Source organism: Vipera ursinii (assembly GCF_947247035.1).
Source record: "Vipera ursinii genome assembly, chromosome: 3".
Taxonomy (NCBI): Eukaryota; Metazoa; Chordata; class Lepidosauria; order Squamata; family Viperidae; genus Vipera; species Vipera ursinii.
The window spans coordinates 113,607,881-113,624,494 of record NC_139516.1 but is presented as its reverse complement, the minus strand read 5'-3'; the positions used below and the strand labels follow the sequence as shown (position 1 = coordinate 113,624,494).

Below are 16,614 nucleotides of genomic sequence, written 5' to 3'. Positions count from 1 at the left end.
CAAGATTTGTTCAAGTCTGAAATATTTGAGTGTGTTGGAGCAATACGTCAACTAACAATAGCTAACCAGATAGTTGACCATAACAGTAACAATAATAGAGTTGGAAGGATCTTTGAGGTCTTCTAGTCCAACCACCTGCTCAGGCAGGAAACCCTATATCATTTCAGACAAATCGTTGTCCAATCTCTTCTTAAAGATGTCCAGTGTTGGAGCATTCACAACTTCTGGAGGCAGGTAATTCCACTGGTTAATTGTTCTAACTATCAGGAAATTTCTCCTTAGTTCTAATTTGCTTCTCTCTTTGATTAGTTTCCATCCATTGCTTCTTGTCCTGCCTTCAGGTGCTTTGGAAAATAGCTTGACTCCCTCTTCTTTGTGGCAACCACTGAGCTATTGGAACACTGCTATCATGTCACCCCTAATCCTTCTGTTTATTAAACTAAACATACCCAATTCCAGCAAACATTCTTTATATGTTTAGCTTCCAGTCCCCTAATCATCTTTGTTGCTCTTCTCTATACGCTTTCTAGAGTCTCAACATCTTTTTTACATCATGGTGACCAAAACTGGGTGCAGTATTCCAAGTGTGGCCTTAACAAGGCACTGTAAAGTGGTATTAACACTTAACATAATTTTGATTCTATTCCTCTGTTAATGCAGCCTAGCACTGTGTTGGCTTTTTTGGCAGCTATAGCACATTGCTGGCTCATATTTAAGTGATTGCCTACTAGGACTCCTAGATCCCTCTCACAGTTACTACTACTGAGCGAGTTACCACCTATACTGTACCTGTGCATTTGGTTTTTCTTGCCCAAATGTAGAACCTTACTTTTTTCACCATTATATTTCATTTTGTTAGATAATGCCCAATGTTCAGGTCTGTCAAGATCCTTCTGTATCTTAAGTCTATCTTCTGGACTGTTGGCTATTCCTGCCATCTCGGTGTCATCTGCAAATTTGATGAATTCTCCGTCTATCCCCTCATTCAAATGATCAATGAAGTCGTTGAAGAGCACTGGGCCCAGAACAGTGCCCTGGGGCCCTGACCAAACTATACTTTTGAGATAATATTGATTTTTAGAGCATTTTGATAACTAGCCATGTTAATTATAATAAAGGGAATGCTCATTTAAAATATAAAGCATGTTTGACTCCTGAAAATGAACAGTATATGATCAGCACTTTTGAGTTTTCATGTATTTGCTACATGTGCAGAATGTGTCATTGATTGCAGCATACGATTTCCTAAAGTTGCCTTCTTTCATTTTGTTTTTGAAAACAAGATTCTAGCCATTATTTAAAAAGAAATTCCAGTATGTGAACAATTTTTGGTAAAGTCTCAAAAGCCACAAGGGTGGCCACAGAAACATTTTGAAAAGCTGGATGTTCTCTTTCAAAAATATAGAACACAGATGTTTTCTGTGTATTTTTTGTATTTTATTGTATTTTTTGCATTATGAAAAGCAAGCTGTGAAAGAACCAAGATTTATTAAGTCTTTACATCTGTATCTTGATACAAGAAAATAGAAACAATTTTTAAAGTCAGTGTTGAAATTATTGTATCTTGGAAAATCAGTCACAATTTCCAAAAAAGACTTTTTCGCATATGTACAGCATCTTTTTAGCAATAATGGTTTGCAATGTTATGAGTAGTCAGAAGTTCAACAACATGAGAAGAAAATAGGTCATTTGAGAACATCTTGGCCAGTAGATAAATGACAATGAGTTTTGGGAAGTTTTAATTGCTGTAGCTGGATGGTGAATGGAAGCTCCATACAAAGTATCTTTTAAAACTACATGTTTCAAACATTAATTTATTGTCTGACTTTCTGTGAGCCCAAATCCTAATCAATAATATTAGTAGAACTGAACTGAGGTGCATGAATATCCCATTTGCATGTGCATTTTTCTTCATAGCATACTCCAGATGAGTTCTGTGGATATAAAGAAAAAAATAATCTATTTATTCGTATGAAAATGATGCTTATATGGCACATTCTAGGTAGATTGAATTTCAGCTTACACTCATGCTTTCTGGAATTATAGGTTTGGGTTATGGTGGCTGAGATTTATGGAAGATGAAATCCAACTCATTTGGCAGCACCGGTTTGAGTAAAGCCACAAGAGAAAATGCTATAATTAAAACAAATTTGTGTAGTGCTAGAAGAAATAATTAAATCGATGGATTTAATGTTGAAATAATTGTTTAAGAAAAAATCATTGGGAACACAGAAGTTGTCAGGCCCAAAGGTGCTTTTTCAAAAGGCAACTGGATTTTCTGTTTTTCCTTGAAGATGTTTCACTTCTCATCCAAGAAACTTCTTCAGTTCTGACCGAATGGTGGAGAAGAGACAGATTTATATTCTCTGCAGTCATCTGGTCATTAGCACTCTCTCTGAGAGTCACTGAGGCCATTTGGTGGCTTATCAGTGCCCTTAAGCACCTTTAGGACAATCATGACCTGGATGACTGAGAATCTCCATAGACAGAAATTGTCAGGGTGTTGAGATAAGTTTGTTTATGGATATAGGTGCATTTTCTTTTTATAAAAAATATATCTTGTCTAGTTTGTGATAAATCGGTAATTTGTTTTCCTATGGGATAATTTATATTATTATTTCAGCTCATGTAATATATTTCCATATATTGGGCACTCAAGACAATTAGCAATGGAAACAATGTAAAATATCATTTGCAGAGATAGGTGGCTATAGAAATTAGATAGATTGATAGATATAGATAGATAGATAGATAGATAGATAGATAGATAGATAGATAGACAGACAGACAGACAGACAGACAGACAGACAGACAGACAGACAGATCCCATTTTAAAAGCTAATATTAATCTTTGAAACAGCTGATCCATGGAGAGTGTCATGTTGGTTGCAGGTAAGTTATGGATTTTTCAGATGCAGTGGGAAAAGACATACTGTAAAGCCAGTGGATTGCTTCTTTATTGTGGAAAAGCTCTTGGTTAATAGAGGTTGATGCTGTTGAATAGAAACCTGCAGAACTAAGAGTTTTGATAGCCAAGAGTCGTTCACAGACCCTGACCAAGTCTCAGATCCTAGAATAATCCAACAACCCTGAAGCCTTTAGCTAAAGGAAGGGCAGAGGGAGTTGACACTCAATTAAAGAACAAATTCAAGCTTTGCAGTAACTGTAATGTATGGGGCTGACTACAGTACAAGAACTACAGGAGGCGCTGTTGCTGGACAGCTCCGGTAAGGAGCAGCATTGGCGGGAAAACCAAGTAAACCTATTGGCTGACAGCCAGGCAGGAAACCAAGGTTTGAATCTATTGGTTAGCGCCCACCTGGACAGGTATAAGAGGACCCAGGTAACCCCAGTTCCCCAGTCATTGTTATTCAAATCTGCCATCCAATAAAGATTCTGTTGCAGCCATCACCTACGCGTCTCATTGCTCCGCGACCTAACAGTGACAAACTCATTTCCCTTGACTAGCAACTTGCTATTCTTGGATTTCTGAATTCTTGAATTTCTGACTGCTTTGATCTCAGACCAACATATCTTGTATTTGCATCAACTTCTCTCATGCTTATGAACTCTTCTAGGTGATTCAGATCAGTTTACCTCATTGTGTCTCATCTATTACCTAACTTAGACATTTTGCCTGTGGCTCAGCTTCCTCACTGCATTGTTTACAAGCTCACAGCTATGGACTATCTTGACCAGAATCAGGCTCATAGTCAAATAATGCATCTGGTTGCCAGAGGAAAGTTGGGACAGGAGTCAGCCTTGAACCCACTCCTGCTGTTTCCCATCCAAGAGGACAATAAAGGCCTTAGAAATTGACATGACAAAATGAAGCATCTTTGATCTTACCTTAGGAGACAGAGTCAAATGCTGAATTGGAATATGTACCAGGTACCCCCAAATCACTAAAAAGCAACAGATAAATAGCTATCATTGTATAATTCACATCTCTTAGGAAAATAGAGCCGAATGCCTCAAGGCACACTTTACAATTAGAGTTTTGAAAATCTCAGAAGTAATTTAATATTTAATGTTCCTAGTGCTTGAAATTGCTCAAAACCTCATCCTGTAATTTGCTTCTATTCTCAGTAGTGCAACATCTTTTGTACTGAGCTTCCAGTAACAACAATTTAGACCAAAATAAGAATGAGTCTTCTGACACCTTAAAAACTAACACATTCATATCATTTAACATTTGTGTAATCAAAATCCACCGAAAAGTTAGTAGTTTGACACAAAACAGTTCAAGTGCAGTTCTTACAAATCAGGTCATACATAGCATTGGCTGTTGGCCTAGCTTGTGAGTAGATGTTATGCTGTTTGCTTTAATTTGCACAATAACCTGATCAACTAAAGCAGGGGTCCCCAACCCTGGGTTGTGGCCCACTACTGGGCTATCGGAGCAGTGGGTAAATTTGCAAAGCTTCGTTTGTGCATGCATAGGATTTAGGTTGTATGCACAAAACCATTCCCCCTACCACTGAAGCCGTCACTGCTGCCGCCAGTCCACAGAACCAAAAAGGTTGGGGACACCTGTTACACATGAGACACCCACTCACACAGCAAGACAACTTATCCATCTCTCACCCATTTATTCCCACAGGTACCCCCAGTTGCTCCAGGATGTTTCCAAATCCCCTGTTTCTTTACTATGATGGTACATAAATTAAAAGCCAATTTGCAAAGTGTTGGGAGAAGCCTTTCAGTCCTAAGCAAATACAATAAACAGCAAGTTCTATTTGTCCTAAGGTACGTATTCCTATTTAGATTCATGCTATGAGTCTGGCTACCTTAAATTGTTCAATTCACAAATGAAATGTATACTTTTTGTATATACCGGTATTTGTTCATCTTTACATGTTTTGGGGGGGGAAAGTCCCACTCTATCCCCTATCTTTCATTTTATGGGCATGGTATTTTACTTAGTATTTCATATACTTAACCATCAATCAGCACAGAGCTGGACGGGACCTTGGAGGTCTTCTACTCCAACTCGCTGGTCAAGCAGGAGACACTATACTGTTTAAGACAGGTGGCTATCCAGTCTTTTCTCAAAAACCTCTAGTGATGAAGCACCCACAAGTTCTGAAGGCAAGCCATTCCACCAATTAATTGTCCTGACTGTTAGGAAGTTTCTCCTTAATTCTAGGTTGCTTCTCCCCTTGATTAGTTTCCATCCGTTGTTTCTTGTTTTGCCTTTTGGTGCTTTGGAAAATAAGTTGATCCCCCTCTTCTTTGTGGCAGCCCCTCAAATACTGGAATACTGCTATTGTGTCACTCCTAGACCTTCTTTTCTCTAGACTGGCCATATCCAATTCCTGTAATGGCTGTTCATATGCTTTTGTCTCCGGGCCCTTAATCATGTTGATTGCTCTTCTTTGCACTTTTTCCAAAGTCTCAACATCTTTTTTGTAATGTAGTGACCAAAACTGGATGTATATTCCAGGTGCCGTCTTACTAAGGATTTATAAGGTAAAGGTTCCCCCGCACACGCGTGCTAGTCGTTTCCAACTCTAGGGGCCGGTGCTCATCTCCATTGTCCGAGGATGTCTCCGTGGTCATGTGGCCGCCATGACTAGATGCCAAAGGCACATGGAATGCTGTTACCTTCTCACTGTAGTGCTCCCTATTTTTCTACTTGCATTTTTTACGTGCTTTTGAACTGCTAGGTTGGCAGAAGCTGGGTCGAGTAACAGGCGCTCACTCTGTTACGCGGCACTCTGGATTCGACCCGCCAAACTGCCGACCATCTGATCGACAAGCTCAATGTCCTAACCCACTGAGCCACCGCGTCCCTCTAAGCATTTATAAAGCTATACTAATACTTCACATGATTTTGATTCTATGCCTCTGTTTATTCAACCAAATATTGTATTAGCCTTTTTGGCTATTGCCACACACTGCTGGCTCATATTTAACTAGGACTCCACAGTCCCTCTCACAGTTACTGTTTTTGAGTCAGGTTTCACCTAGTCTGTACTTGTAACTTTGGTTTTTCCTGCCTAAGTGTAAAACCTTGCTTTTCGCCACATTAAATTTCATGTTGTTGGATAGGGCCCATTGTTCAAGTCTGTCAAGATTTTTTTTGTCTTTTGGGGTGTTGGCTATTCCTGCCAGCTTAGTGTCATTTGCATATTTGATGGGTTCCCTTTCTATTGCCTCATCTAAGTCATTTATGAAGATACTGAAGAGTACTGGACCTAAGACGGAACCTCCTGGTACCCCATTTCTTACTTCCCACCATATAGATGCAGTACCATTAAGGACTACTCTTTGAGTACAGTTTGCTAGCCAGTTACAAATTCATCTGGTGGTGATGCCGTCTATCCCATATTTTTCTAGTTTACCAAGATGTAGGCCGTGGTCTACTTTGTCGAATGCCTTGTTGAAGTCTAAGTATACTATGTCCACAGAATTTTGCTAGTCTACTAATTTAACAAAGTATAATAAAATCTATAAAATCTTATGCAATGATAAATGAATTAGTTTTGAATCTTTGTGGAAATTTGCATTGTTTTGCACCTTAATTTAAGAAATTTAAGGTAATTTCATATTGCAGTCAGTACCTGGTATGACTTAACAGCTTCTTTCTGTCCTCTAATGGAGTCATAGTTCCCATTAGATGATGTAAAAAGACAAAAAGATAGATTAATCCAATTACAATATTACAGTATTACAATATACAATTACCATTATTAATATAAGCATTAGTTAAAAATAGCAGCCATTCTGATGCAAGGATGTAAATATTTATATCACATATTCTCTTCTTCAAGTTCAGGGAACCTTTCTTTGTTATTTCTGTAATAAGTCTTATTATTCTCTGCTAGGTAACACAATAATTTTCCAGAAAGGAAATTTTACAGAACATTTTGGTTAATCGTGTTAGTTACTCCTCTGCTAACTAGCCAAACTCTGTTAGGGAGGAAAAAGACAGACTTTTGGATTGACCCATATTAATAAACTGAACATGGTAGAGTCATCGTGGTTAATTTAAACTTAGCCATTCCCACTGATTGGAGGGTCAGTTAATAGCAATAGCACTTAGATTCCTATACCACTCCATTATGGTTTACAGCCCTCTCTAAGTGGTTTACAGAGTCAGCATATTGCCCCCAACAATTTGGGTCCTCATTTTACCAACCTTGGAAGGATGGAAGGCTGAGTCAACCTTGAGCCATTCAGGATCAAACTCCTGGCAATGGACAGTTAGTCTGTCATACTCCATTCTATCCACCATGGGCCACCATGACTCTCTAAGCAACATTATGCTGCTTGTTTACAGGAAACACAAATTCTGAAGAATTCTGGCTGACCATGCCATATGAATACATTGTTTTGGCTCACTAAAAGTGTTATTCTAATGTCAGCGTTGGATTTTTTTTAGGTCAGTACAAATGAACTTACAATTATGTGGTTTTGAACTACAGACTACAATTGAGCCCAAACTTTCTGTTGTTAAGCAAGACAGTAGTTAAGTGAGTTTTGCACTATTGTATAACCCCCAATTGGATAATGTAAATATCCTTACCTCTTTTGCCAAGACGCTTAATTGCTAGAGCTATCAGACCCCCAGAGATCATAACAGCAATAAGGGATGCTGTGATTCCACCAGTATAAAGCAAAAGTTGCTTTAGGTAAATGGCAGCATTTTCTGAAATTTAATATATTAGAAATGAAATAAGTCAACTAAAAAGTACATTCTTCTCTTGTAAGACTCCAATATTCTAATATTGGCTCTATAGCTCTACGGATTGCCATCTGTTTACCTCAGATCTAAATCCCCTGAGAATCTGAACAATGCCTCACGTACTTTGTATACTTGGAAGTAGCATTATGAGAAAATGCTCCAAGCTAAACTTTCTGAGAAAATGAAAGAAATTGAGGGTGGATGAGTGGGGAAGATTTTTTTTAAAAAAAACCTTCACCTTATCTTTATGAGTCATTTTAGAGAAATAAATATTACAGCAAAATAATGCTATGGTTTTAAATATATTAATTAGCCAGTGCTTTCTAAATTATTCCTAGTGATCACTATGTCAAAAGAAACATGTTAAGTTCTTATAAATTAAAAACTTCAGTTTTGAAATTTTGTCTACGTGCTTTATTATATTTCTAAGAAAGGAGATAATAACAGCAGCTGTAAAACATAGAGACTGTTGTGAAAGTAAATATAAATTACTTTTTCTCTGAAAATAATTAGAGTAAACCAGCAGAGGGCAGCACTAATACACACTTCTTTTGGCAAAAGTCTTACCCCACCCACTACACTACAGAATTGTTTTGCAACTATTTTTTGAAATTATTTTAGTAAGATTAAAAGAAAAATGTATATTGGACTACTGTACTGTGATCCTTAAAAAAAAAAGTGGGCACCAAAACAGAATAACTGAGGAAATGTCAGCAACCACCGACCCAATGTTGGCTTAATAGAGCAGATGATTCTCATGCAAATTACAGTTTGCATAGAAAGAGATCCTGGTACCTTGACAAACGGGCATCTCAGCAGACCATCGGCCATCAGCCTGGCACTGCGTCCTACTCGTTCCATTGACAATGAAGCCCTCCGTGCAGTAGAAGCGACATGCGGAGCTGTAGCTGAAGTGGCCCCAGGGATGGGAGCAGTTCTTTTTCATTTTCTCCGTCTCTTTAAGGGGGGGACACTTTATGGCTGTGGGGCAGGCAGGAATTAAAATTAAGAAAAGTAGAGTACATCACAGGATCTTTTAGAGCTGGAGAAAGGCTGATCAAATGATCACAGTGTGAAGAAAGGTCACAGTGTTGGTTGTGAGCTTACTGAAGGAGGGCTTTTGCAGATGGTCTTACTGCAAGGTGAAGATGAAAAAGGTTAGATGCTCCTTCACAATTAATATAGGAGGAGAACCATGTTGGTCTGTGGTGGCAAAATAAATAAATAAATCAGAAGTCTGATAGCACCTTTCTCATGCAACTCATTTTATCAGATGCACAGAGTGGCTTAGACTGAAGCAGGATTTAAACTGAGCGAAGCTTTTCTAAAATAGTCATTTTGAAGTCTGCTACTTTATGGAACCATTGAGTCAGAAAGCGCTGTGTTCACAGACATCAAAAAGTCTTAGACATTTTCAGAATGGGTTGTTAACATATTAGGTTTGTAATACAGTACAACTATGATATATTGCTTGTAATCTGTTTTACGCATTATCTGTCTTCCTTTCACCCACCCCAAACTTAGCCCAGTTTTAAATCCTGCATCTGTCTGATCATTTTGTGCTTCCGCTGAAGTAAGTCTGAGCTCACAAAATCATATGGCTGTTAATAATATTTGTTCATTGGAAAATGTGCTACCAGACTCCTGTTTTTTGCCTTCAGTTACACACATTATAAATAACCATGTGGCATGAAACCAAGAAGGAGTGGAAAAGTCTCCCTTAAGTCACAGGAAATGGAATAGGAAACCATCTTAATATATTTTGTTCATGTACGTTCATTTATTAAACAGTTTCTCCAATAGAAGAGAAGCTAAGCGTTGAACTGTGGAATTGTTTGTTCTCTCTGAGCTTAGCTGTTTGCTTGCAGATATTTCCCTCCTGCATTTCAAGCAGTATATAGCACTCTGTCTGATAAGTTCTCTGACCTTCACAAAATGGTGCAAATCCAGTCCACTCTCCTGTGGCCGTACAGTTAAGCCCATTGGATCCAATTTTTTTAAAACCCATGTCACAGGAGAAGACGCAGCTGGAGTTATATGTGAAGTTTCCATAAGACTGAGAACATTTGAGCTGTCCATTCTTTGGAGCCTGCAATTCAGGGCACTTGAGAGCTGGCGAAAAACAAATTGAAACCTTTAGGGGAAAGATCTACAAATGTTGCGGAAAGAGGCAAGAGGAAGAAAATATTAAGCAATTAATAACAGAAAGAGCAAATGAAGGAGAAGGCCTTTAGTGACTGATGGGCTAATGCACATTAAATTCACAGACTAGAAACATCTGGGAATATTAGATGCTAGGCCAAAAAAATAACACTAAGCTTGCTTGTGAAACTTGCTTATTTATTTTAAGATTTTTAAATTATTTGCATCATTTCTGCAGAAAGTTCACATTCTACCTATCATTTATTATTTAATTTGATTGTGGGAGAGCACTGCTTCTTTGTTGCTAAATGCTTAAGCCTCAATTATATCTGTAGCTCATTCACTAGGATTGTTTCTTTATGGGAGACAGGGAAAACAGGGGAAAAACGAACAATAAATGAAAAATAAATGTGGTGTTCTGCATAGAGCATTTGCATATGTACTTTGGTGTATTACTTTATGTTATTATATTCTGATTTTTTTAATACAAGTTTTATTGATTTTAATATTTACATATACATGTATTTGTGAAACAATATGGTGGTTGGGTAATTAAAATAAGAAATAACCATTTGTAAATAGTTCAGGTTACATCAACAGAGATATCCTCTCTAATTCCCTTAGTGATTAAATAATCAAAATAAGCAAGTTAGTATATTTCTGGTTATAACCAAGTCAATCAACAGAATTAAAAATATATTTTCACTAATACATATCAATATCCTGTTTTTAAATTTTATCTAATTGCAATAAAATATTTTAGCATAGCCTATTATATATATATATATAAAGGTAAAGGTAAAGGTTCCAACGCACATGCGTGCTAGTCGTTTCTGACTAGGGGCCGTTGCTCATCTCCGTTTCAAAGCCGAAGAGCCAGCGCTTGTCCGAGGATGTCTCTGTGGTTATGTGACTGGCATGACTAGACGCCAAAGGCGCACGGAACGCTGTTACCTTCCCACTGTAGTGGTCCCTATTTTTCTACTTGCATTTTTACATGCTTTTGAACTGCTAGGTTGGCAGAAGCTGGGACGAGTAACAGGCGCTCACATAATTGAATTCCCAATATAGTGTATTTGAAGGCTTTTAGTGTCTTCACTCTTGGTGTTGCTTTCTTCAGGTGCTGTTACTTTTTGGCTTGTAAGTTTTGTAGTTGCTATTAAAGTATGGACTTTTAAGGTTTTCTGTAGGTTGCTTTTGTTGTTCTTTGAAATCTCCTGTTTTAGTGTTAGTTTTCACTTCTATTTGGTTTTGGGTTATCTTTTCCTCATTTAAGGTCAGAGTTTGATTTGGTGTCTTTAAATTGTCAGATTTTTCTTGCAGCTTAGCTTTAATTTCCTCTGTCATGTCCAGTAACAGTTTATAATCAAGTGGCGAGATGTATTCCTCCATTTCATTGTTGTTTACAGTTAAATCTTCCAGGGAGGCTGTTTTAATAATAGTCAAAAATTTTCCACCTCCTAAAGAGTTGTATTCAGTGCCAGGTGTTCCCACACTTATCTTCAAGGACAGCTCTGTTATTCAGCGAGCTTTCACAACAGAAAAAGGAAATTTACTTGCTGTACCAGGTTTCACCACAAGATGTCATCAATAACATATAACATGCAATGTAAGGGGTTTTTTTCTTTTTCTTTTTCCAAATTAATATAGAACTTTTGTAGAATTAGTCCAATTTTTTTTAAAATTCACAATTTAAAGAAAGAGTAGGATGGTGAGTCCCCAGCAACAAATAGAAGCTTTTTAGTAAGTACAACTGAAATTGCTTAAATTCTTTGCTGCATTAATTGGATTTCTTTTGTAACTTTGAGGCTTTAAGCTTTGTTCCCAAAGTAGGTATTCGCCGTTTTCTCAAAAATAGGGAAGGAGATTTTCAGGAAAGTCCCACAGGAAGATGATTAAGGGAATAGGAAAGGTAAAAGCTCACCCAGGTCCTCCAGATTGCTTCATAGTGCTAGGTAGTATTTTTGGCTTTTGGCAGGGAGTGGCTTAGTGATTGGCCATCTTTATGGCTGGTCTCTTCTTCGGGCCAAAGGAGATGATCCCGGATTCCATCAGAGGGCTTCCGCCCTTCTGAAATCGCAGGGAAGTCCTCCTCTTGGCAATTGCCCCTCCAGGGCCATTTTTGACCCTTTTCAGAGTCCTCCAAACAAAAAAGAAACGGACGGTAGGAGACAGACTGTCCCTGCACGTCCGGAAGTGCCGCACGTGCGAACCGGAAGCCCATATTCTGATTTTTATTATGTCAGGCATCCAGATTCACTGGGAGGTGGGTGGTTTCTAAATCCAATAAAATTTTTTTAAAAATGTTGTGTATTCTTTTAATAAACTAAACATACAGAAAGCGTTTCTGTTGCTAAGGTGTGGAAAGGTATCAAATTTGTTGTCGCTGCTGCTTGTTTGTAATTATAAACCGAGAAGGCTGTTCAAACAGGCAGTGCGCTGTAAGAGTAAATTATGTTATGTAGCTTTATATCTGTCAAAGACTACAAAAATAAGACCAAAGGCATTATAGGATACATAGAAATCGGGAAAATTGACTTACTGAAAATTAAACACTTCTTTCATTTTTTTTGCAAATTTCAACAAATTATATTTTTTCATCTTCTGACTTTACCACCTCTAAAAATAAGGCTACATTCAATTTGGAGATGAACCACCATTATAGAGATGGAGAATTTCTAGCCTTCAACCCACATTGTTTCCTAAAACCTACCTTCACAGATGGGTGTATCTCCAGTCCAATTTCCCTGATCTGTGCAGTTCAGCTTCTCGGATCCAACTAATTCAAACCCAGAGTTGCAGGAGAAGATGCAGCTGGAGTAATATGCAAAATGTCCATAAGGATTAGAGCAATTTTCTTTGCCATTCTCTGGGTTTTTCAGTGGTGGGCATTGGACAGCTAAAACAGGTACAAGCACAAATTTTAAAAGTATGTCATCATCTTGGATGAATCAAATATGTTCCCACAGGCAGTGCTTTTTTTGTAAAAGAAAAAGGTGCCGGAACTCACACATGTCATACAGCCCACTTTGCCTACCCTTCAAGTTTTTATCCAAAAAAGGTGCCGGAACTCCGTTCTGAGCGTTCTATGACAAAAAAAGCCCTGCCCACAGGTAATCAACTAGTTCCATACTGTAAAAGGGCAGTTATGCTTCTTTCTGCTCCTGTCTTTCATCAACAATAAGGGATTTCAGAATTACACTTTTATAGAGTCAGTTTTCTTTTGAAGATACAGCATTGCAGACTTACTGTATTTTAACTATTTCTATTAATTTGTAAGTTGATTAGAAGGAAGCAGGCAAATTTAGACTAATTATTAAAGTTTTATCACCTCTTCTGAAAGTAAGCCCCTTGCAGTGCTTGAAGGCTTACAAAGCTATGTAAGGCTTCCCAGTCTGGTGGTAAACTCTATCATCTTTTTTTGTCGTCCATTAAATAAATTATTTCATCTCTCACCTGGATAAATAGCAATGTATTCAGTCACTAGGCAACACTAATTGTTAAAGCTACTAAGACAGACTATAAGAAGTGGAATGTTGTTGAAATGGGATCTCCTCCTTTCCACCCAAAGCATTCATTGAAAATGAGAAAGAATGTTGGCAGATAAACTCCATGGACTTCATTGTCCACACCAGGGGTAGGCAACCTTGGCTCTTTTATGACTCATGGACTTCAACTTCCAGAATTCCTGAGCCAGCCATGCTGAGGGGAAAGAGAGAGGTTTCCAAGCTGAGCCATGCTGGCTCAGGAATTCTGGGAGTTGAAGTCCACAAGTCATAAAAGAGCCAAGGTTGCCTACCCCTGGTTTACACATTAATGCTTCTAGCATGGAAACAGAACAAGTATAGAAGAGCAAATATGATTTAGTAGACATAATGAAGACAGGCTAGGCTGACTACTCTGGTTGAAATAAACATTGAAGTGTATTATTTATTGAAAGGGACTGGTGCCAAGTCTTTAAAGGTTTTAATTGATTAAAACCAATAATTCAGTTATACTTCAAACTGAATCAGTAATAACATCAAGGCCTGTAGTATCAATGTTAAATGCTCCCATCATTTGGAGACTATTAACAAATGGGCTGCTGCATTCAGGATCAGATATAATTTATAAGTGGTCTTTAAAGACAGCCCCAAGTAGTCTATATGGGTGGTGATGAGGACATAAGTTACTGCAGCTAAATCCTCCTATACCATGTAAGGTTGATGCTCCAGTTCAGCTATGCAAAATCCTTCTAGACATAGTTTCCATCTCCTCTTCATGCACCTGCCCATAAGTCCAGAAGAATTCCGAAATGGAGAATCAATTCTTTCACAGGTGGCACCTGCTCATCCAGAGGCACTGTTGGGATTGGTGGTGAACCAATGTACAAATAACAACTCCGTCTTGCTTCTGTTCAACTTTAGCCCATTTACTCCCATCCAGACCTTTGCAGTGTCTAGACACCAGGATAAAACATCAACAGCATCTCTCTTATAGTGTGGGGTAGCAATGTATAATTGGATATCATCAGCTGATAGTAATGATACTGCACCCAACCATTAGATGACTCCTCCAGTAGTTTCATGCAGATATTAAGAAATGGGAATGATAACTTGACAATGCAATAAGGAGAAGTGAGCCCACTTTGCCTCCCTTTTCTTCACAGTGTAGGCTGCAGGATCGGATTCACTTTAGTTTTTCTCTACAGATGTGCCAAGCATTGCATCTGGCACTTCATTTCTCAGATGGTGTCAGAAAGTTTCTGTATCCCTAATAGGAAAGTGTACTTAATACTGACCTTTACAGAAAGGCATTTCTTGAGTCCAGTTTCCTGATGCTGTGCAATCAAGTGTTGCCAGCCCAACCAGCTGAAAACCGACATTGCAGGAAAAGTTGCAAGTGGAGCCATATGCAAAATGACTATGAGGATGAAGACACTTTAAATGGCCATTTGCTGGCCTGTGTAGAAATGGGCACTTGGCAGCTGAAATGAACAAAGAACAAGCTGTGGCTATAATAAGCTGTACATTTACTTTATATGTGCGTGCTTAACAAAGGTAATATAGGACTCTAGGAAGCAATCAAACAGGAGAGGCAGGAGCCCCCAGTGGCTTAATGGTCAAAGAAAGAAATGAAGGGAGGACCCCCACCCCCCAATGAATGAAATAGTTAAAAGTAGAGGAGGAAAGTTTGTACCTTCAGACTTTCAAAATTCTGTTAATGTAGCCTTACAATAAAATAGAATTTGTTTATCTGGTTGTGTTTCCTGTCTGGTTTACCTGGAAGGGCAGACATCATTCGTAACTCATTTTTTTCCATCTCCTTCCTCCACTAATAAAAATCTGTACTAAATAAAATAATTGTTTGTTTCTAGTTTAGTAGATAAGAGTCTGCTTCTTGTTCTGCCTTACCATCTACACAGCACTGCCTTCTCTGTCTAACTGCCAGGGTTGTATTCTCTATTTACCTTCACAACTGGGTGTGGCTGCAGTCCACTTTCCCAAATCTGTGCACTGAAGTTGACTTGTTCCAATCCGTACAAAACCCACATCACAGGAGAAGGCACAGCTGGAATTATAAGCAAAACTTCCATGTGGATGGAAACAGTTTAGTTCTCCATTCTGAGGAGCATCCAGGTTTGGGCATTCAATAACTAGAATAAGAGAGATTGTTGGTGAAAGAAAGAATTATGACAGCCAGCCCAATATCACTAAGGTTTGTTTTATCCTATATAAGCTAGAGAGTGATGGATTTTAGAGTTTATGGTTGTTAGTATATGGTTGTTTATGATTGTTTTTTTATATATACCTTGTATTTAGCTCTGGGAAGTCGGGGGGGGGAGGGGGGAGGGGGAGAGGTAGTGGGGGAGGGAGAAGGGAGGGGGAGGGGGGATTTTTAAAGGAAAAATTGTATGTTAAAACTTTTCAATAAAAAAAATAACTAGAATAAGAGAGATTGTTGGTGAAAGAAAGAATTATGACAGCCAACCCAATCTTTCCAAAATAAAGTCCAAGAATGAAAGCAATGCTCTTCAGAAAAAAGTGGAGGCAACTATTCCAGATGACAGTATGGTGGTTAAGTTGAAATTGTCCAAAGTTGAAAGAGCTGACCAATTACAGAAAGTCATTAAATTTCATTGCAGAAAACAGCAACAAAGATCAAGGTGGGGAGAAGGAACATTACCCTGGCATGCTGGTAATGGAGAACTCCAGTGCCTGGTTGCCAAGCAGAAGGTTGTGTTTGCTCCAGCCAAGAGAAAGCCAGGTTCACATACAAACTGACAGGTGGATCGGTAAGCAAACTCTGCAAACGGGTGTGAGCAGGCCATCTCCCCATTTTTAGGATTCTGCAAATGGTGGCATTGCATAACTGAAATTAAAAACACCCATAGGTTTTATAAGGACACTGACTTTCAAGCACGGCTCAGTTTTATGGTGGATTTTTCTTAAAAGAAATCATGCTTAGATACTCATTCAGTTATTGCTATACATGCTGCAATTACCCTTGCTGAACAAGGTCCATTCCTAATCTTTCCTGATGTCTGAGCATCCACTTTCACAGCAGGGTGATGTTGTAGTCCAGGGGGCTTCAGACCTGGCCCTTTTATGACTTGTGGACTTCAACTCCCAGAATTCCTCAGCCAGGCATGCAGAGTTTCACACACAGTTACGCCTCACAGAGCTTCTCGAGCACTGCTCTCACTAAATTGAAGTGCTCCTCCGTGGTCTCCGTGTAAATCAAAATGTCATCCGGGAAGAACAGTTACTCATGCGCTCGTGACCTCCCGTTTAGACTACTGC

General features: G+C 38.6%; 1 protein-coding gene across 5 annotated transcripts in view; it reads right to left on the bottom strand.

Moving 5' to 3' along the window:
- Positions 1-1,469: 1,469 nt before the first annotated feature.
- Positions 1,470-16,614, bottom strand: part of LOC310638396 (P-selectin-like) — a 37,073-nt gene continuing 21,928 nt past the window's right edge. For 2 of the 5 annotated variants that reach the window (XM_083359454.1, XM_083359457.1), the window contains 10 exons: positions 15,998-16,183; positions 15,282-15,467; positions 14,613-14,798; positions 12,546-12,731; positions 9,617-9,802; positions 8,486-8,671; positions 7,532-7,654; positions 6,567-6,597; positions 3,850-3,905; positions 1,470-1,934 (listed from right to left, as the gene is read on the bottom strand). In XM_083359454.1, the coding sequence (XP_083215580.1) occupies positions 3,851-3,905; positions 6,567-6,597; positions 7,532-7,654; positions 8,486-8,671; positions 9,617-9,802; positions 12,546-12,731; positions 14,613-14,798; positions 15,282-15,467; positions 15,998-16,183 (1,325 nt within the window). In that variant the 3' untranslated portion in view covers positions 1,470-1,934; position 3,850. The remainder of the gene's footprint in view (positions 1,935-3,849; positions 3,906-6,566; positions 6,598-7,531; positions 7,655-8,485; positions 8,672-9,616; positions 9,803-12,545; positions 12,732-14,612; positions 14,799-15,281; positions 15,468-15,997; positions 16,184-16,614) is intronic. The other 3 variants (XM_083359456.1, XM_083359455.1, XM_083359458.1) reach the window with 3 other exon arrangements.